Source organism: Leptodactylus fuscus, chromosome 3 (genome assembly GCF_031893055.1).
Source record: "Leptodactylus fuscus isolate aLepFus1 chromosome 3, aLepFus1.hap2, whole genome shotgun sequence".
Classification (NCBI taxonomy): domain Eukaryota; kingdom Metazoa; phylum Chordata; class Amphibia; order Anura; family Leptodactylidae; genus Leptodactylus; species Leptodactylus fuscus.
The window spans coordinates 49,419,317-49,440,628 of NC_134267.1; the positions used below are offsets into that span (position 1 = coordinate 49,419,317).

At 44.2% G+C, this 21,312-nt stretch overlaps 1 protein-coding gene across 6 annotated transcripts in view; it reads left to right on the forward strand.

Annotated features, from left to right (window-relative positions):
• Positions 1-21,086, forward strand: part of RTN4 (reticulon 4) — a 41,775-nt gene extending 20,689 nt beyond the window's left edge. For 4 of the 6 annotated variants that reach the window (XM_075267549.1, XM_075267544.1, XM_075267545.1 and 1 more), the window contains 6 exons: positions 12,185-12,392; positions 17,029-17,167; positions 18,713-18,782; positions 19,435-19,481; positions 19,610-19,668; positions 19,949-21,086. In XM_075267549.1, the coding sequence (XP_075123650.1) occupies positions 12,185-12,392; positions 17,029-17,167; positions 18,713-18,782; positions 19,435-19,481; positions 19,610-19,668; positions 19,949-19,991 (566 nt within the window). In that variant the 3' untranslated portion in view covers positions 19,992-21,086. Of the gene's footprint in view, positions 1-3,821; positions 3,980-9,250; positions 9,341-12,184; positions 12,393-17,028; positions 17,168-18,712; positions 18,783-19,434; positions 19,482-19,609; positions 19,669-19,948 lie in introns of those variants that run through there. The other 2 variants (XM_075267547.1, XM_075267548.1) reach the window with 2 other exon arrangements.
• Positions 21,087-21,312: the final 226 nt, after the last annotated feature.

A 21,312-nucleotide genomic window follows, 5' to 3' on the forward strand; every position in this document is an offset into this window, starting at 1 on the left:
TCATATAAAACTACTAAGCTTTATAGTTGTGTCCTAGTTTGTTTTTTTTTTTTTTATCTAACCATTAACCCATATAACACCTGTGCTGTGGCTTACTTTCTGTTTTTTGGCATTTTAGATTTTAGTACTGTGGGAAAAGTAAAATGACATGTCAGGAGTTATAAACTACATTGGAGTGCATTGATAAATCCGTTTATTCTGCACATATGTGCATGATCCCTAATGTGTCCACCTCATCCATTACTAATGCCTTCCTCTGGGGCTATGCCTATCCTGGTAAATCTTCCCTAACATTATTCCCCCCCCCCAACCCCAAAGATTCATATTAAATGTAAACATGTATCCTAAAGGAACTGTAAGGTCTCGTATGGGTGAGGGGAGTCCACTATTTTGTACTGTGGAGCTATACACATTCATCCATGGATTCCCTAGCCATTTTATAGTGACTAAAGTGAATTTAATACACAGGAAAAAAAAAAATCTGCTTGACTTGTATCGAGGTCTATGGAAATTCTTATTGCTGAATATTAAAACTTGGTAAACGGATCTTAGAATGATCTTCTTGGGCCCTGCTTTTAACCATCAGTTCAGATATTTCTTACCAATGTCAGTCTGATCTCCCCCCTTCCTCCCAGCTTTTCCTATAATTCTTATGCTGGCGATTTGTATATCTATAGAGATGAGCAAGTACTGTTGGGATCAGCCGATCCGAACAGCACGTTCCATAGAAATGAATGGATGCACCTGGTACTTCCGCTTTGACGGCGGCCGGCCGCTTAACCCCCCGCGTGCCTGCTACGTCCATTTATTTCTATGCGAGCGTGCTGTTCAGATTCTATACAGATTTATCATGTAGTCATCAGACTAAATCCATAATATCTTCTTCTAAGCTCCTTATCAGTTTTGTGGTCCAGCTTTATACCTTTCTAACAACCTCTAGGAGCCCAGAACTGAACTGCATAATCCAGATGGGCTGCACTAATGGCTAATAATACTAGAATATCCTCAGCCGTCCCTCTGCCCAGACTCCTACTTCCCGCTTCATAAAAACAAACCAGGTTAGTCTGTCTCCTTAGTAAAACTGTGCTGTCTGTAATATTATAGGATTATATACAGTTAATAATAAGAGACCGTCAACCAGACTCACCACCTTGGATCTGAATCTTACTAGTTTGACGTTACCTAGAGCCATGTTGGCAAACCTTTGACACGCATGCCAGAGAGGGCATGCAGAACCCACTCCTCAGGTACGTGCTCCGTCTCAGTCTCCTGTATCGCCCACTAACTGGGAATTTGGTTCAGGCGTTAGTGAGCGATTGCTTCTTTCAGCTGTATGTGCTGGCTATGATCCGCCGGACGGCAGAGTGTGGCCTCTGCCCCGACACGGGCATGATGAAACAAGTCATCAGCGCTTGCAGTCAGAAGGAGGAGGAGGATGCGCGACTGCTCTACATGGGACTTCAGGTAAGTATAATAGCCTGGGGGGGCTACTTTGGAGCATATAATACTGTGTAGGGGCCACTGTGGAATGTATAACTCTGTGTGGGGACTGCTGTGAAGTACATTGTACAGTCTGGGGACCACTGTAGGGCTGATTGTATGGTATGGGGGCCCCTTCACTATTTATATCACACAGTATCTATTTTATAGCAGATATGATATTAGTAACGGCTGTATTAACATTGCATGGTCACTCAAAAAAAAAAACAGATCATGCGCATTGAAAATAGTGGACATTAATTGTTCAAAAGTACCAAATGCAAATGTCTACCTTTCAGTACAAAGTTGTTTGTATTATTGAAAGCTCTGTAGTGCCCCATTCACATGACTGTAATTTGTGGGTCCGTAATTATCTGCAGTTGTGCATCCACAGAGGTTAAATTGCCATGTTGGCACTTGGGTTACAGATTGGGCACTCGGCCTCTAAAAGGTTCGCAATGACTGACCTAGAGTCTAGCACTGTGATGGCGAATCTTTTAGAGACCGAGGGCCCAAACTACAACCCAAAACCCACTAAATTAATGCAAAGTGCCAACATAAAAATTTAACTTAATACTGTGTGGATCCACAATTGCGGACAGTTACAGACCCACAAAATACAGTCATGTCAATGGGGCTTTACTGAGCTTTCCCTAATACAAACCACTTTGTACTGTAAGGTAATAGTTTGCACTTGGTACTTTTGAACAATGAATGTTCCCTATTTACATCGCACAGGATCTGTTTTATAGTGACTGTGCAATGTTATTACGGCCTGTACTAAAATCACATCTGCTATAAAACAGATAAATAGTGAAAGGGCCCCCACACAGTATTATATGCTCCACAGAGGCCCCCAGTCAGTACGATGCGCTCCACAGAGGCCCCCAGTCAGTACGATGCGCTTCAGTGAGGCCCCCAGTCAGTACGATGCGCTCCAGAGAGGCCCCCAGTCAGTACGATGCGCTCCACAGAGGCCCCCCAGACAGTACGATGTGCTCCAGAGAGGCCCCCCAGCCAGTACGATGTGCTCCAGAGAGGCCCCCCAGACAGTACGATGTGCTCCAGAGAGGCCCCCAGTCAGTACGATGTGCTCCAGAGAGGCCCCCCAGTCAGTACGATGTGCTCCAGAGAGGCCCCCCAGCCAGTACGATGTGCTCCAGAGAGGCCCCCAGACAGTACGATGTGCTCCAGAGAGGCCCCCAGTCAGTACGATGCGCTCCAGAGAGGCCCCCAGTCAGTACGATGTGCTCCAGAGAGGCCCCCAGTCAGTACGATGTGCTCCAGAGAGGCCCCCCAGACAGTACGATGTGCTCCAGAGAGGCCCCCCAGCCAGTACGATGTGCTCCAGAGAGGCCCCCAGTCAGTACGATACGCTCCAGAGAGGCCCCCAGTCAGTACGATACGCTCCAGAGAGGTCCCCCAGTCAGTACAATGTGCTCCAGAGAGGCCCCCAGACAGTACGATGCGCTCCAGAGAGGCCCCCCAGTCAGTACGATGCGCTCCAGAGAGGCCCCCCAGTCAGTACGATGCGCTCCAGAGAGGCCCCCCAGACAGTACAATGCGCTCCAGAGAGGCCCCCCAGACAGTACAATGCGCTCCAGAGAGGCCCCCCAGACAGTACAATGCGCTCCAGAGAAGGCCCCCCAGACAGTACAATGCGCTCCATAGTGGGCTGCCACACAGTAGCATATGCTACTTACCTTCCCTCCCACAAAGAGCAACCAGGTGTCGACCTTCTTCTGACTGCAGGCGCTGATGAGTGACATCATAGTGCCTGCATCAGGGCAGAGGTCACACTGCTGTCTGCATCTGCACATACAACTGAAAGAAGTGATCACTGACTAACTTGGAATAAGGTACTGGATTCCCCGTTGGTGGGTGACGGCACTAGTCTAGTAGAACTGATATACAATGTACAGCACTGGCCAGGTATACAGTGAACAGGCTACAGTTCTCACCTGGGGGCCTGGGACCCGACCACACAGATCTGCTGTTGATTCTTTTATCTAGGATAGGTCCTCAGTAGTAAAATCTCAGATAACCCTTTTAACGTGAAACCATCAAACTCTTGACTGCAAGTGCCACAAAAAAACAGCAAAAACAAAAGTTGTAAATCCTCAGTTTGCAAAAATCCATTGCATTGGACATATCGGTGTCGTTCGTCTTCCTGGGCGAGCTCTTGCGTATTCTCTCTCCGAGTTTACTGTGTATGGGCTTGTCAGCAGGGGGCATATGACATAATGAGATTTTGGCAATTGATTATGGTGCAAGGCTCCTGTTTACATCACATGCTGCACGCCCATGTGGCAGTCAGGTGACCCTTGAGCAGTCGAGCAGAGGGTAATCTGTCTGTTAGCCAGTCCACAGTCCATGTCTTAGGCTTGCAGGCTGGCTCGCTCGGCTCTCATATAGGGGCATGCTGCTCTTCTGATTTATCCAGCACGGAGTTATTCTTCCTCTGAGATGGCAGGCGAGCTGAGTAACTGGAAACAAAAAGGTAATTTCCTCCCTTTTTGTACCCCCCACCCCACGAACACTGGTAAATGACGCAGGAAAGTTCGGCACCTTGTTGCTTTACTGCCGTCTCTTGGAAAAGGTTTAGCTTAAGAGGTGATAATCAGCTTTTCCCTGTAAGACTCTGCATTTAATTGCAAGCATCTGGTTTATTTCTTGTACCATGGTCATACTGCAGTGTGTTGTCTTATCTCTGAATTTTTAGTTGTTTTTAGGGTTTTCATTCACCACCCTTTACAGAACTTTACCATATTTTGTGTGTTTTGCTGACACTTGGGCATGAAGCGAGAAATCATCCAGTGTAATGTGTTCCCTGCTGGCACTCTCCTGCTTGGCAGGGATGCGACCGTCATGTGGTCGTTCTCTACAGATATTTGGACAGATATTGCCTGCTTAAAATATGCAGTGCCGCACCAGGTACTATAGTGTGGGGCTAAGTTCTAAGTTAACCCTTGAAGTGTTGTCTGGGACATTTGATTATGACGGTCCATCTCGGAGTGATGTATGAAATATTTACAATGTGGATGGTTGGTGATGGGTGCAATCATGGCCTCACGCTGTGGTTCAGCTGCAAGGAATATGAAGACTCTTGTCTTTGCAATAAGGAAGAATAAATGTACAGCGCAAAGGTCAATCACACTCAAGTCTTCGGCATTTCCCCATCCCCTCCCGTTACTCCTAATCTTATCAAGTCATCCTGAGCTGAGCACAAATACTTGGTCGCATGGCAAGGAGCAGTGCAGGGAGCATATATAGTGTGGGCTAGTTGTGTGCTGGGATCAGAAATGGCTCCAATCTTGGCCCATAAAGCTGAGGCCATGGGTTGTGAAAATTGAGGGGTATTTTTTTTTAAAAAAAAAGCAAACAAACAAAAAAACAGCCTGGAGTAGATTTTGCAGAAGTGAGAAGTAAAACTGCTTGTTATATTTCCCTTTCCCCTTCAAGCCACTCTTGGATTTTGGCTCAAAAATTCGCAAGAAGATCTGCAACAAAATCACAGATTTTCTGCAACGTTCGGCCTAAAGGGGTATTCTGGGCCTCAACAGGGCTCCTATTCAGGTAATGAGCATAGAGCTGCAGTAAGTTGGCACCACCACTAGGGTGGATGGGGCTGCTCTGCACCAATTACTTGAATAGTAGCAGAGATGCTGCAGCCGGGACAGCTGATCGGTGCATGGTCAGGGTGTTAGGACAGGTATCAGTATCTGATCGGTGGTGGTCTGTTAGGATTTTTCATGGCAGCTAGAAACTTTGTAACTGCGTCAGGTCTGCTTAGTATTCCTATTAAGCCCTGTAGAGTAAGGCTGATGTAGGATAGGAAATGCTTAATAAAATGCAATATGAAAGAACCATGTGTAGGTAAAATTGTCTTGTTTCAGGGCAATGAGACTTTTTTTTTTTTTTTTTTTTCAGGATGTCCTTGCAATTTTTCTGGAAAACGCAGACTAAGGCAGCCTTTACATGATGTAACGCTGCGCTCATGCTGATTACGCGCGTAATACATTGAAAGCAATAGGGAAAAAAGCCTCCCATTGATTTCAATGGGGAGCGCACGTATGCTGGCTCCCATTCAAGTCAATGGGAGCCGCTTTTTACGCACTCATTCTGAACGTGTTTTTACGATCAGAATGAGAGCAGCGTTACATCGTGTGAAGGCTCCCTAATAGGATATTTGTTAGGTGGATATTTAACTGTCCATAGAGCAAATAATTGACAGTGAATTCAGAGGGTTTTCTGGAACTAAAGTTTTGATGACCCTTAGATCGGCATTGCAGACCCCTGCCGATCAGTCATATAATGTGTCCCCTGTGCTCTTGTGAGCACTAGATTGCTTGCACCTTTATCTGTCACATGGCCTGTTTGCTGCTTGGTTCGGGAGCTCCTAGCTGGCGTAATTTTATTTATTGCCTGCGTGGAGGCCAAGAGATGGCATGTCGGGTAATAAACTGGGTGCAGATCACTCCAGTGCAGAGTATAGCAAGACAGAGTATGAAACACATCCTAATGTATCCCCCCCCCCCCCCCCCATTCACACTAAAGGGGTTCTCTGGAATGAAGTGATTTAACACGAAAATATGATTCACTAATATAACCTGATGTAACACTAAACGCCCTCATGTGACTGCCCCAGGCACGTTTTCTCCCCCCGCCAAAGTGCCGTTCCATTTCCAGAAACTGAATGTAACCAGTGCCACCCCATCAGACTTATCTGTCTCCATGCTCTGACCTTCTGGGCACCATGCATCACATCCTTCACTTGTGCCTGCACAATGCAGCTGGCAGACATGAAGAGGAGAAGGAGCTCTATTATACAGTCACTGTCAGAAGAGAAGGACAAAAGAATCTCCTGTGCCCAGGAGATCCAGACAGGAAGAAATTCAAGTATGATGTGGTGGGGGTGGGCTGAGTTAGGTAGGTACGGATAGTAGTCCACAGGCTGGCTAGCTAAGGAAACTGGGAGGGAGTGAGAGGGATCTGAGTGAAAAGCAATGTATCATGTTAGTTGTAGGATAAGAGAGCAGGAAGCTACCCATGTATACAAATGCAGAGGATACCAGGAGCTCCCAGAAAATCACTCTAAACACTGCTAAAGGTATTTAGGTGCATTTATTAACCCATTCGTGTTATTAATGGACATTTTTTAAGGAAAGTGTTTTTTGTTTTTTTTTTGCATAGAAAACTGTGAAAGAGGGGCAGGATGTGAACTAAATAGACCATGAAAATGCAGTTTTATTTATGGATAGTGCCATGGAAATAAATAGAATATATATATATATATATATATATATATATATATATATATATATATATCTCATAAAAGCTTGAAGAATAGGTCATGTATCTGATGATATATTTTAAGGTAATGTATAGATGTGATATGTCCATATACAGTACTGTATACAGTCAGTACCCTATAATACCACATACAGAAGTGAAAGATTATATACGTGCCCTAGATCACCTTTCCTCTGGTAACTTCCTCAGCAGATTTTATGTAACGTCCTGTCTGCTCTTGCTTCTCCATTTCTCAATGTGTAGATCTTGATGCCAGTAAGATCTGACGGATGAAAGTTTACATAGACAAAAGTGATCCTTCCTTACATGCAGTTTTCTATTTTACATGAGCTGTCCGTTCCTGTTTCCTTGGAGTCACTAGTTATGTACCATCCTGTGACATGGTGTATTCGTATAGAAGGACTAGTCTCTGCCCACAACTTCATCTGTGTGTTTGTTGGTGTCGATGATCCGACTATATTCAGTAAATTGTTGCCTTCGATGGTTCGCCTGCAGTGTAATATAGTATATATAACAATCATGAAGCCATGTCATTTGACGGGATAAAGAGTAGCCTATGTGTTGATCCTGGTTAAAAACTATCTATGTGCCAAATTTCATTCAAATTCCGGTCAGCCGTTTTTCGTGATCGAGGAACAAACCTACTAGTAGGATAGGATAAGATAGGATAGGAGGATATATGCCTTGTGCCTCATATCGAACTAGCATGTAGGTGGGAAGCCTGAGCTCTGTTAGACAGAACTCAGTCATAAATGGTCCTTGCTAAGTGAGGTCCTAAAGCAGAACCGCACTGGTACTGAAATGACTTGGTTAAGGGACAGGAAAGAAAATTCAGGAATTTGCAGCACCATAAATCACTATACGAGTACACTTCAGACAGGGCATGTGATAGCACTGATGTAGGACATGAGGTGGTGGAGGCTCTTGTGCCATAAGTTTGATGAAAGATCTCATCTCTCTTCTGGATCCAGACTCCACCTGATGTCACAACCACATATAGAGGAGGTTGCACAATGCCCTCATATTTAAATAAATATATATTGAAAATTCCCAGGGTGCATTTACGTACAGATGTTTGGTCCATATAAAAAGTTCCCTCACCTTGCTTTGGGATTTGCCTCCTTATTTCTAGCCAAAAAAATTACACATGTAACAGACTGAAAAGTGCCCTTGGAGTAAGTATGTCGGCATGGGGCGGTGTAGTTGTGTAAAGCTACATAATGGCCTATATGATTAGAATAGTGCCATATTTGGGTTAGTGAGCACAGCTATGTGCAGGGGGCAGAAGGCCAATTTCACATGAGTGTAATATGGCCGCAAGTCCTGGCCCGACCAGACGTCTGATGGATTCTTAGTAATGTGCCAGTATTATGCTTGTGTGGAATTGGCCTGAAGAAGAGAGGTGAGAGCAACGGACATTAAATGACAGATGCGGACCGAGACTCTTCTGGTGGGTGTCCATCTGCATCTACCACCATGTAAAGAAAGCTTCCTTCCATCTTGTGTGTTGTTCTGATGTAAGGAAAAGTCATACCTGCAGGACTTTCTTCTGTTACAAAAGTAAGAAAGCGTCTGTGATGTCTTACGGGCTCTATCAGTGTCTGTTACTCTGCTATAGTCAATGTCTGTTGCTTTCATCCGTTCTAGGGTAACAGTAACGGCCATTAACAATGGCATTGTGAACATAGCCTTATTTTGTGGTTTTTCTGTTTGGTGTGGGGTACTGAGGACGCCTTCCGTTACGTACCTTTTTGTAGCCTGATGCTTACAGTCTATATTCCCGTGTTTTTGTGGATCCACCGAGGGGTGTAATGTATTTTATTATAGTACATTTCCACCTGGAGTTTTCAAAGTCTGCTGAAATTGTCTAGATATTTTCTTTTGAGCCCACGGTAGCCATGTCCTCTCTTGAAACAAGTCCCGATTGTACTGTGTAGTGTATGAGGTGTTTAACCCTTAATGTGTGCACAGGCAAGATCTTGCTATTTTTTCTCTGCAGAGAGACAAGACGTTCCTAGAAGTGTCCACATATCTTATTCATACAGAGATGTTCCCTGACCCTCTTGCTTTTGGGCATGGCCAGCACTTTTATGATATACACTACTAGTATTGTGGTAATGCTGGGTGGACTCTGTGGTAATGCGGTCATGCATGGTCTTCTTAGTATGGCTATTGTTTGGTTTCCAGCTTAGTCCTAAACCCCAATAACAACCTCTTTTGTGGAGTTTGCCCTATTTGACCCTACTATAAGCCCCTTGTGTGATCTCCCAGGGACACCAAACAATGGGCGCTGCGGGGCTGGTGCAGGCAGTCTTGGTTTTTGTCCCCCTCCCCCTGTGTGTCCATCTTGTGAGTGAATGCTGTGGCTCAGCAGCATGTTAGTCTGGGGTCTGGGGGTGTGTTCTGCCCATGGCTGAGTCACAGCAGGCACTTGCGTGTTCATTGTGACCTCCTGCACGCTCCAGCAGGAAGTGATAGGAGTTCCAGTTCGTCAGCTGTGGACGGTCCCAGTGCCTGCAACGCTGCTCCAAGATGGATTCCAAGACGGGTCAGTGCTTTGTGCGGGCTCACATGTGTGCATGAACCCCTTCTCCCTGCAGTCTTCTCCTTCTGCCTGTGTTACTGGGGATTTGGCATCTACACATTAGTTCCCCCCATGCCCTGCAGTGTAGTTCTCAGACTTTTATCTATTATCCCACTTTTTGTCCTTTTCTTGTTTTTGCATGTTGATCTGGTAAAAGCTGGGCGATTTCTAGCGTATTCCTGACTAGTATAAAGTGGACTCTGTGTTCCCGCTGTGTGAGCTGTACATGGAAGGCAGATAGATGCAGGCGGCTATTTTTAGTGCTAGCAGATGCCACTTCTCTTACATCCCTCCTTACCAAATGTCGCCAGCTGCAGCCGCTTTATTTAAGTTCTCCTTTTTGATCCTTCATATTTTGTCGATTTGCTCTTAAGAACTGTGTTTATAAAGGGTTAACGGTGACGTCTGATCTGGAATGAATGTTCTTATTGTGGCTGAGGTTGGTCGGGTACATAGAGGATCATTATAATGTTATAGACCTGTCTGCCTGTGGCTACCTGAATATTTCCATGTGCGGAAGTCTATAAGTACTGTCAACATCCTTCCCCTTTACCTATTAATAAAATGGTGCGAACATAGATTTTCCTTTTTTTTTTTTTTTTTTTTTTTTTAAATCCATTAAAAATTTAAATTTTTATTTTACTGCTTTAATATTTCGTATCAATTCCTAAGTAGGCTTTTGTGATTTGATCAGGTTTTGCATGTTACATATATGTGCGGGCTCCTTTTTCTTGCGTTGCTTGGTTGGCAGCTGTCAAGATACTTCAATGAATGAGACATCTGGTGACCCAATCGCCAGCGCTCCTGTCACTTGCCCTCTTGTATTCAAAAGTGTTTGGGGCTTTATATCGTAGACATTGGTGAATTTAATGCTGGCCCTGACATCAGGACTTGTCTCTGCAATGTTATTGATCTCTGCCCCGGTGGGGCTTTATAGGATTGCCATGTCTATGGTCCCAATATTCTTCTAGTGTGTCTTTACTCTCATGGTTACATAATTTAGTCCCTAGAGTAATGGCCGCCGCTGAGACACTAGGTGTGGGTGGGATATTGTCATTGCCTTCTATGTTCGGAGCTGCAGACCTTTCCTGGCCTCAGTATTTTGTGGATTAAAGATTACCGGAGTCAGCATGGTGTCATTTTCATGCTGCCATGTGTTCTCTTACATTCAGTTCTCACTGCCCCGTGGATCTGACTATTCCTCAGTCTCATTAGATTTGCTCCAAGCCGACCATCAGGCTTTTATTAACACTGTGCGAGGAGAACAAATGGCGGCAGCCCAGCCAGCCATCTTCTCTCCACCATTAGCCTGGCTGCATGGGGACAGCTCATTGTCTTGGGAATTTACATTAAATCCATTGAGTTGTACTTTGTGTATCTGTTGCATGTCTTAAGAGATGTCTAGAAAGACATTTTGGATTTGGAGGTAATGGCCTCCAGGTGCTGGGCAGATCGGGTCTTCTATCTGTAGAGGTCCTTCTGTACCATCTCTGTCAATCCCTTTAACTATCACTGAGGGTATCATCTGCTAATAGCAGGTTTTGCCTATTAGACTGTACACTAGGTGGCAGCATGGGCTGGAAGTAAAGAGCTCGGCCGCTCCATGGGATTGTCTTAGTTGTGGTCTTTACTGTTGGCATTTTGGGACGTATTACATGCATTACTTTAATCCACCTAGGTAATGTTATTTAATACCCACTTATAGCACGGTACACTGTACAACTATACAGGGCAGATAATTGGCATATTACTGTATGTAAGCCTGTCTCATCTATAGGCCCTTACATGAGACCCATGCCTATAGCCATGACCCTGTATCAGCAGGAAGAGTCCAGTATAGAAGATGGCGGCTTCCTGCTGTTGGCCACGGCCTCTTGGAGATGTGTAGTATTTAGGGGATATGAGAGCACGTGTTCATACTATGTTTCAACCCCATTTTTGGCACATGACTGGTGAAGCTCTTGGCCTATTTGTCAAGCCTGCCTTCATTCCCCCTGGTGGGCGGCAGCCTCCGAGCGCCATTGGAGTGGTAGGTTATGTGTTAGTATTATATATTTCCTGTACAGAGGGCCACATCAGAATATTCTTCACTGTATAGTAGGTGACATATGTTGGGGCTCTTATATCTTCGTTGAAGGGTTTGAACTTAGTGTGCAGAGAGCCTTACAATTTGGTAGTGTCCTAGTCTGTGACTACTGGTGGCCGTCTATTACTAGCCGCTCTTATATTGTGTATGATGGCGCAGTTTCCCTTTGGGTAATATAGATGAATGCTTGTCTATTGTATAGATGAATGGGATGACACGCACGCTGTCCTCTGTATTTCGGGAAATACTAGTACTTGGTGGAAATGAGCGTTCACTTGTGGCTTTCTGGCCTTTTGCTCATGTTTGGCATTTTCCCTGTGCATTATTGAGCACTGAGTCTTTGCCATGTTTATCTTACTGTGAACTAAACCATATTTAGAAGCGAGTGAAAGCCATTGTCAGACGCCCTGTGTAATCCTGGTAGGGATTTTCTACATGTGCATCTGATGCTCTCCAGTTAACACTATTTGTGCCCAGTGCCCTCTGATTCTGAATATGTTGCATTGCTTAATACTGCGCCAGGTACATAGGTTGGTTTATGCCACATCACCTTTAGGGAAGCCATCGACATCCAATGGAGTAGCGAAAGCCATAGAATAGGAAAAAGGGGGTGATGATGTACTCCATTACTCTCAATGGGACCAGCTGAATTGTTCTGTATGGACTTTGTGTCTTCCAGACTGTATGTAACTTTTTTTGTTTTTTTTCTCTCTTCCCTTTAGCTGTTGACCTCCTGTACTGGCGGGACATTAAGAAGTCGGGAGCAGTGTTTGGTGCCAGCCTGTTCCTCCTGCTGTCTCTGACCGTCTTTAGCATTGTCAGCGTGGCCGCATATATCGCCTTGGGCCTGCTCTCTGTCTCTATCAGCTTTAGAATATACAAAGGGGTTTTGCAAGCCATTCAGAAATCTGATGAAGGACATCCATTTAAGTAAGTCGTATTTTTTTTTTCCCTTGTCCCCATTATGCCATGAAATACATTTACCTTTTATTCACTGGACAGGAGATAAATTGACTTCTTTGACCCCACCTCTCACTAGAAAAGAGGTCTTGGTCTCCTCTTCACCACACAAGGTTTACAGCAGTATTGGAGCATTTGTTCTGCTTCATCAGTCAGTGGCTCATAGCAATGACATGGAGTGGCGGGGTACTTCATTCAGGCTCCTCGTTGTATTTGTGCTGCCCCCTACCCATCATTCAGACATTTATCACCTATATTGTCGATAGATGGTGACTATTTATAGCCCTTTAAAGTACTTCCAGCTATAAGAGAACTCTTCATAAATAGTGTACTTGCTTATAAGAAACTTTAACACATCTTAGCTACTCTATGTATTAAGTTGTTACTTCTTATATAGAAGTCTATGGAGAGGGGAGGTGGAGATTGCTGGAAGTGAGTCAGATAACTGCAGCTGCTAAACTCTGCTACACTGAATACTTTTCCAGCATTGCTTTATGTTCAAGATAAGACTCTACCACTGCATAGGATGAGGAAATAAATCTACCAGCAGCCGTCACCTCCCCTCCATAGACTTCTGTGTTTGAGACTAAAGACAGTATGGATGTTACATAGATAGTCTGAGTGACAGTAAGGAGGAAGAAAGTGGCCAAATAGGTGGAGAAGGAGGTGATTCCTTAATATGATTTTTAATAAAGTTTGTTATTCATCTGTATATTCTTATGAAAGGTGGTATGCATGAAGTACCATAGGGAGCCATCCTAGTATATTGTTACCACCTAGCCGACTACCCCACCCCCACCCTGTAGTTTCTTAGAGGAAATGATGTAGACAAGAGTGACTTCCACTAAGGTTTACAACTGTAGCAAATACTATTACTGTATCCGTGTCGCCATAAAGTAGTAGCCGGTGTGGTCGGGGCCACGACAGTCCAGTAATGGGGCAGAAAAGGCTCCTAAGTGGAATCTATTAAACTTTGCCTGTAAGAGGTTTTCCATTGTGCTATAAATGTGTATTTATCTGGTAGATAAGCGACAATTCAATGACGGCTTAACCTTCAGTCTTGTAGATCGCTGTCTAGATAGTGCTGGCTTTAAAAGAAGAGAAAATCTTATTCTGTAATGTAGACGTTGTATGTACAGGCAGACATTGGGATGTATTAAGGGAAAATGTATAAAGGTGGGTAACAGAGCGGCTTATTGCCTGCAGTAGCCTTTTTTAGGAGCATTAGCCTCCTGGTCTTTGTTCAGCCCTGATGTAAAGGATCATGGTGTAGAATATACTCGATAGGAATTGATAGTTACAGAGACAGAGGGATATTTGCTTATGGTTTGTGTTCTGTCCTGCTTACATACACACCCTTGTAGCACCAATGGATCGAAGTTGTGTCTACTTGGTTTGCAGCGAGGGTGGCTGAGGATGGCGAACCTGCTACAGATTTTACCCTTGTTTATTATGTTCTATCGTTCAAGTATCAAGACATCCATACACATAAGAGCAATGTCCACCGAACGCACGGATTTCTGCAGGACTGGACAATGACCTGTGTGCATAAGAGTGCGCCCAATCCTTTATTCCCAAGGAGATGGAGATCTGATTATACTCTGAGGTTGTTAGGTCAGATGATAGGAGTGTGCATGTTTCTGGGCGAGTCTGGAGGATTACTGATCATCCAAGATAAAGGGTCTTAGCCGCCATCATTTAGTTTCAGAATACAAGGTGTTACAGTCCACCAAAGTCTACCGTACAAGCGCAGAGTTTCCCAGTGAGCTGCCATACCTATATACTGACAGCTTGTGGCATACATTGGTGCACCTCTGGGGATTGCCAGACAGTTGCAAGACAGCAGTGACAATTCTTCCCTGATGGCAACTTTAAATGCCCAATCTTTTTGATCTCGAGGATATAAGGCAGTGCCAGAGGAGCCTGGAAAGAGCTTTCTCCTCTGTACCAGTTCGGTACATGTCATTCTTGGCTGAGCCAAGTGTGCATGTGTCCAGGGGAATCTCAGATTGCTGGACCACAGTATTGTGTATGTCCGTATAACCCATAGTGTGGTAAGAGCTTCTGTCCATGGTCATAACAAGGTTGTGCCCATCTGTAACTTTTTTTGACTAGAAGACTAACAGCGTTTTGCTTGCGAGGCTCCAGACTCTTAAAGCGACCACACGCCCAATCTCCGCTGCGGTTAGCTATTAATATTATGCAACGATCCAAAAGCCATTGCTCATGTTACATAAGATGTCATACACTAAACCCCTCGCATATTTATATACGGTGGGAATGACCGGCACAGCTGGTGATCTTTCACTTCCAGCAATGAAATACATATATTTAGGTCACAGGGTTAGTTTCGCCATACTGTACACTTGCATCATTTTTTATTTCAGCAGCAAGTGTTGAAATATCAGAAGTGTCGGGGTCGGAGTCCTCTACAATATAGTCGTGCAAGTCTTGGATCACCTTTCCTCCACATTACCCCCCCCACCCCCACCCTTTCTGAATCCCTCCGAGTAAGAAATATTGTATTTCCTGCCAAATGAGAGAGCGACGTGCAGCCAATTCTCATTTACTTTAGATATTTTTCTTGCTGTGGCAAAGCTCGTGATCGCTGGGACTACATGGTGACCTGTAACAGCGAGTCCTAAAATCACAATGTTACATCACAACAGATAGTGTGGTCATTTTGTGACTCAATCCCAGTTTTTAGGAACAACTCGCAGCGTGACCTTTGTGATCTTCTTGTCGCACCGCCGCAAATCACCGTGTAGGCCTAGCGTCATATAGGGAGCAAACAGGAGAGCCTTTATTAACCTGGTTCATGGAGACCTTGTATATTACTCATCCAGAGCTTCCCTATACATGACCTCTGAGCAGTAGGAGGATATCAAGCTGGCGATATACAAAGGGTGGTCACTGGCAACTACTATCAATTTTGGTGGGAAATGCCAGAAAAGGCTTCCCCTAACCCACATGGTGAGGTGTCCAAAGGAACTAGGTGGTGGATGGATTGGTGACCCGGTGTATGTTTTATTGATCTAGCTTACTTGTATAGCGCCATCATATTCTGCAGCGCTTTACAGACATTCAATCACATATAGGACTTACAATCTACATTACCTATCAGTATGTCTTAGAGGTAAAGGGACAAAGCAGCGCATACTCCAATGGGAGGTATAGAAATAGACAAGTGGTATGGGTCACTACATTATGAATCCCAGAAGTGACGCCTGCATCTGTCAGACATTACCTTTTAGTTATATTGTTAGGAATATCCCACTGACTCTGCTTCACATTACTGGGGACCCTCTAGGTCTATGGCTTCCCCACAATAAACCGCACTACAATGCGCCATTGGTAGCTTGCTTCCATTCACCAAGAAATCACAAGACTTCCATACTTGGAAAATTAGCAGATCCCTCCCCCCCTCCTAATCTTGGACAAACCCTTCAGGCGGACTATGAGCCTTGAGGTCACATCCGTTACGCATGTGGTACAGTCTGATCGCGTTTACATGGCGGCTTTATGCTCAGGAGCTGACGCTGCAGGCTGTTCCATTGATGCCCTTTTTTTAGGTGCCCTACAGTACATCTCCAGCGAATTCCCCTTACGCAGACATGCTCCACATACCGGACAGTTTAGGGTAAGCCTGCATGAATACTCAAGGTCACTAGAGGAGGAATGCCTTAACAGCCTGACCCATCTTCACCCCTTGTGCCGAAAATATCATCCCCCTTAGCACACCATTGCGATTATGTATCCTATCCTACAGTCCTGCGTTGGCACTTCAGCCTACCCTGTGCTAGTAATGTGTAACCCCCAAATCCCCCAGCACCCAGTCCTGTTAGTTGAGGGGGAACCTGGTGTTATCGAGGCTTTATTACAGAACCACTGTAGGCGCCGGGGACCAAAAACTGTGTTATCTGGACTGTTCCCTGTTCATGCTGTACTGAGTATATGTATCTGAGCGAGCACTGGGCGTCCCACGGGGCGCTCTCATTTTACAGAGGGCAGTTATTTTTGGTAACCTACTTCACAGCTCGGGCTTGATGGTGGTGGAGAGAAAAACTTGTGATGTTATATTACAGTTTAATAGCTTGACACGGGTTTGATAGGAGGACATGGAGGAGAGCAGGTTACCAGAAAAGCTCAGATGAGAACTAAATCCTACAAAGATATAAGGAGTCACAGAATGTGGACACAAGGAAAGTGAGCCGAACCTGCCAATATCCTTAGGATCCACAGACTGCTTAATGTCCCCACCATGGCAGTTGTGGGGTTAAATAGAAGTGGTCATGTTGGCTCTCCGCATGTCCAATTTCCAACAGCCCTTAGTGTGAAGGTGTCACAGAAGGGAAGATGGCGGCTGGTGGTGTCAGGTGCTGGGAAATATATTTTACATCTGTGGTCTTATGGACCCCAACCATGAGTGACTGACACAGTATTGATATACATGAATCATATATATATATATATATATATATATATATATATATATATATATATATATATATACACATTGTAGATGCATTGAAATGTGTAAAGTGCATTCACATTGCTGGTTACTTCTATTTCTTCTATTAACCCTGTCCTCTCTACTTTTGTTTAGAGCCTATTTAGATTCCAATATCGCAGTGTCTGAAGATCTGGTTCAGAAGTATTGTAATGTCGCCCTATCACACGTTAACTGCACCATCAAGGAGCTGAGGCGTCTCTTCCTGGTGGAGGATCTGGTGGACTCTCTGAAGGTAAGTGTATGGCGGGTTACATCATTATAGTGTTATTGTAGACGGCTGACCAGACATCTTTGGCTTAGATCACAACTGGTTAACAATGTTTCTTCTACTATCGGTATTCGTTTTAGATAGTTTTGCTTATATAGTGCCAACATATGCCACAGCCCTGTATAGAGGTGGTTTGTTACTTGCTGTACTCACAGGTTAAAGGGGTTATCCGGCTTTAAGAGGAGTAGCTCTGTTTGCTCACCTTGCAGGGGGTTCTGGTAATTCTGATTCTAGGTCTGAGGAGACCCCGGAGTATAACGAAACTTTAGGCAAAGGCTCGCAAATAATGAAATGACTAATGATCACAAAATCACATTGGTTAACTGGATTGGCGGTTGGTTTTGGCAACACCCGGCACATGTGAACCTTGTCTTGACCCATCATTATGTTTTTGGAGTGTTCACCCCTGGGGAAGTAAAGTTTGCCTAATGCACATTGACGTTGTTGGACAAATACGCCAGTTTGGTGGTGGGTGGGACGACGACGACGACAATTTAAGGCGAGGGTCATTTCATGTTCTTACAATACATTGCACACACAGACGTCAATGATTAAAATACCTTTATTCGCCCCCCCCCCAAAAAAAAACAAAAAAAAAACAAACAAAACAAAAACAAAAAAAAACTGAGGCCTGTATGCTGCTGTATAACCATGATGTGATCCTAGCCTTATGTGTATGGCGCTGTCCCCACTCTCCTCCAATAGATGTTATAAGGGGTTGTGGATGAATTTAGACATCCTCCAATTGTTTTGTTAAGGACACATGCATGCTGAGCCATAACCAGGTTCATGTGCTTGGAGCATCCTAAGGAATAGCTGTTGGCCAAATCAGCATCTTGCATATTTTTCAGTCTCAGAACTTCTCTCTCCTCCTGTCGCTGCAGTCTTGGCAAACCCTTTATGTTTACTGAGGGTGAAGAGGCCAACAATGGGCAAACCCTATGTCCTCCAACAAATCCTGATGCATAACGTAATGTAACAATGTATAATATCTCCACATCAAACATGCCGGTATTGACTCACGGGTGCAAATTGCTCCCCCTGCTGTCTGTCACTGGGTATAGCAGTGAGTGCGGTACATGCACCGCCCTAGCACTAGACATAGCAGCACTAACAAATGTAATGTCATAATTTAGAGAATAGAAATGAGGTTTGTCTGCGGCATTTGTGAGCGGAGCAGCCATGATATGGTTTCCGTCTGCCTTCGTCTGTAACCTGAGGACATGTTGGCAGTCTCCAGACTACACAGCCTATTCCTAGCAGCTCCTGTGTAACCCTATGCAGCCATGGCCTATGCAGGTCACTGGAAGTGACAGCGCAGACTGTCCAATGTCTTCAATCATCTTCTCGCGTCCTACTTAAAGGTCACTAAACTTTCTGCCTTATCAGCAGAGAATGTCTCACAGATGAGGCTTTGTGGCCTTTGTCACAATACAGCCCTTATCATTGTACTTGCTATATGAGGATGTTTTATTATTTGTTCGTTGTTAACCCTATCCTGCTCTTCAGTTTGCAGTGCTGATGTGGGTGTTCACCTATATTGGTGCCTTGTTCAACGGATTGACCTTACTGATCCTGGGTGAGTAGGACTGGGGGTGCTCCCATGATAATCCTGTTGTGAAGCCCCAATATATATGTTATAGACATCATACACAATAATATTGCTTTGTCCTGGAGTGTCTTGCGTTGCTCAGCCCCTGATTCCCTGGATACAGCAGCAGATGCCGGACTCTATAGATAGGGGGCCCTGTAGTCCAGAGTGCTGGGAGTCTCCGAGGCATAACCTGTCACCAGTGGTTATAACGTCAAGTATCGCTGCCTCTTATGTCAGGGGATTGAGAGAGTTCTGGGAGTTGTAGCCCTACCAATCTGCTATTGACTACCTGTTCTCTGGATAGGTCATCAATAGCAAAATAGTAGAAAACCACTTTAAGTGCATTCTGTCTGCTGCACAGGGTGACTATTGTCTGTGCCTAGTCCTATAGGTTGTACATGTGCAGACACTGACCGCAGCTACAGATGACATTATCCTGGCTTGGTCATTGTAGACAGATGGGAAGAGCCATTACAGGAGTCAGTGACTCCGCTAAAGGTTACATGTATCAGACGATAGCCCGGGGAATGCTCTATAGGTCAGCCACTGTCTGTACAGAACCAGACTCTAGTACTAGATAAGAGACAGACCCTGATCTCCTTCAGCCATTAATCCGCTTCCTTCTCTTCTTTTTCAGCACTGATTTCTTTGTTCAGTATTCCAGTAGTATACGAAAGACATCAGGTAAGCGGGCGCAGCGCCTCCTAGTGACCGGAAGTATCTGCATACACCCCTGCTATAGGTTCTGATATTATGTAGGTTTCGCCCTAAACGAAATTGAGTGAAATAATTTTTCTTTGTTTTTTTCTTAGACTCAGATCGATCACTACTTATCGCTCATAAACAAGAATGTTAAAAACACTTCAGACTTGTAAGTGTCCCCTGTATCATGTATTACTGTATATGTGGTAACCTCATAGTGTGCTATCTCAGTACTCTAGTAAATGTAAGGTGAGCCAGCAGGTACCAATGTAAAAGTCTTTCAACATTTGGAACCATATACGTTATCTAAGGAGCAGAGTATTGGTCCCTGTATCTGCAGTATACAGCCATGTTTATTGTAGCCTGTATTCTGTGAGCCCTGGCCCTTCAGCAGGTCACATAGCTCACACCCAACACATCCTGACTTCCCTTTTCTTCCTTTCCTATAGGATCCTGAATAAAATCCCTGGACTGAAACGCAAAGCCGATTAACCGCTACTAAAAAATCCAGTTTGCCGCAGATACCAATAGGAGCCTCGGAATTTGAGCGCTGTGTATTTGGATTACACGGGGTGGGCCAGCCTTGACATTGCGGTGCAATTTTCCCGATTTATTTTTCTTTTTTTTTCCTTTTTATCTTTTTCCCCCCTCCCTCCCCATTTTTTTTTGCAACGCAGTGTTACGGAAGAAACAATTGTTTTACTGCCATGTGTTTCATTCTAAGTATTGTAAGCTGCTATGTAAGGGTTTGAAACTATTTTTCTGTTTCTCCTGTGTGAAGCACCGTTTAATACAGAACTCTTTGTTTTCTAGCATGCTGTATATTGTGCTTCAGAAGTAGACTTACTGAGCTTTCATGGGCATAATGTTTAACAAGTTCTTGCACTGTGTATGAACAGCAAGTCGAGATTTGCTTCAGTGTAGACTGGGCGCCCGATGCATAGCCCTTCTGCATTTTAAGCCCTCCCAGCACTGAACCCGCTACAAAGCAAAACCCCCTTGTGATCATACCTAAAGAAACAACACGGCTTCTGTTCGGTATGATGGTAGCTCGATCTCGTGATTTTATTGTTTTATCAATTGCCAATATCTATAGTGTTTTCAGAGCGCATAGCTCCGTCAGTCGCTCTCACAGTGCTTTCCATTTTTTTTTGTTTTTTTTCTTAATTTTTAGAAGAAAAAAAAAAATCAAATGACATTCTAACTTGTAGCTCAATAGCACATACACTTAAAGGAAACCCTTCTCCTAGAAACACTAGTGTCTGTTTAATGAACAAATAAGTCATGTATACCAGTTTAGGAACTTACACGTTTTACGCTCGGTAGTTGAGTCTTTTGCGCAAACACATTTACAGTGACTTGAAACTTTTTGTGGACCGAGTGCTAAACGCTGCAAATTTGTTTGGGGGAAAAGTCAAAACTCGTTGCAAAAAAAAAAAAAAACACAAAAAAACTAAAAAAGTGAAGTGTTTCACAGCTACAGGAATGTGCTGAAGCAATCTTTGGAATGCATTGTGATACTGTATGTAAAAACAAAAGAAAAACAAGTATCAATAAAGCTTGTAGACCTTAACTTGTTTAAACTTACTACACGGGTTTTGTCTGTTTTTGATGAACTATTACAAGTAGCCCAATGGGGTTGTTGTATTCTTAGGGTCCATTTACATAGGTGGTACTTCCAGCAAGGTGCCGAAAAAGCAGAAAACTGATCCCAGGACCAATGGGTTCCCTCAGTTGTTGCACTGGATGGTATATCAGTTGTTGGCACTGGATGACACCAGATCCAAAAAAAAAAAAAAAAGTGTCTGGAACA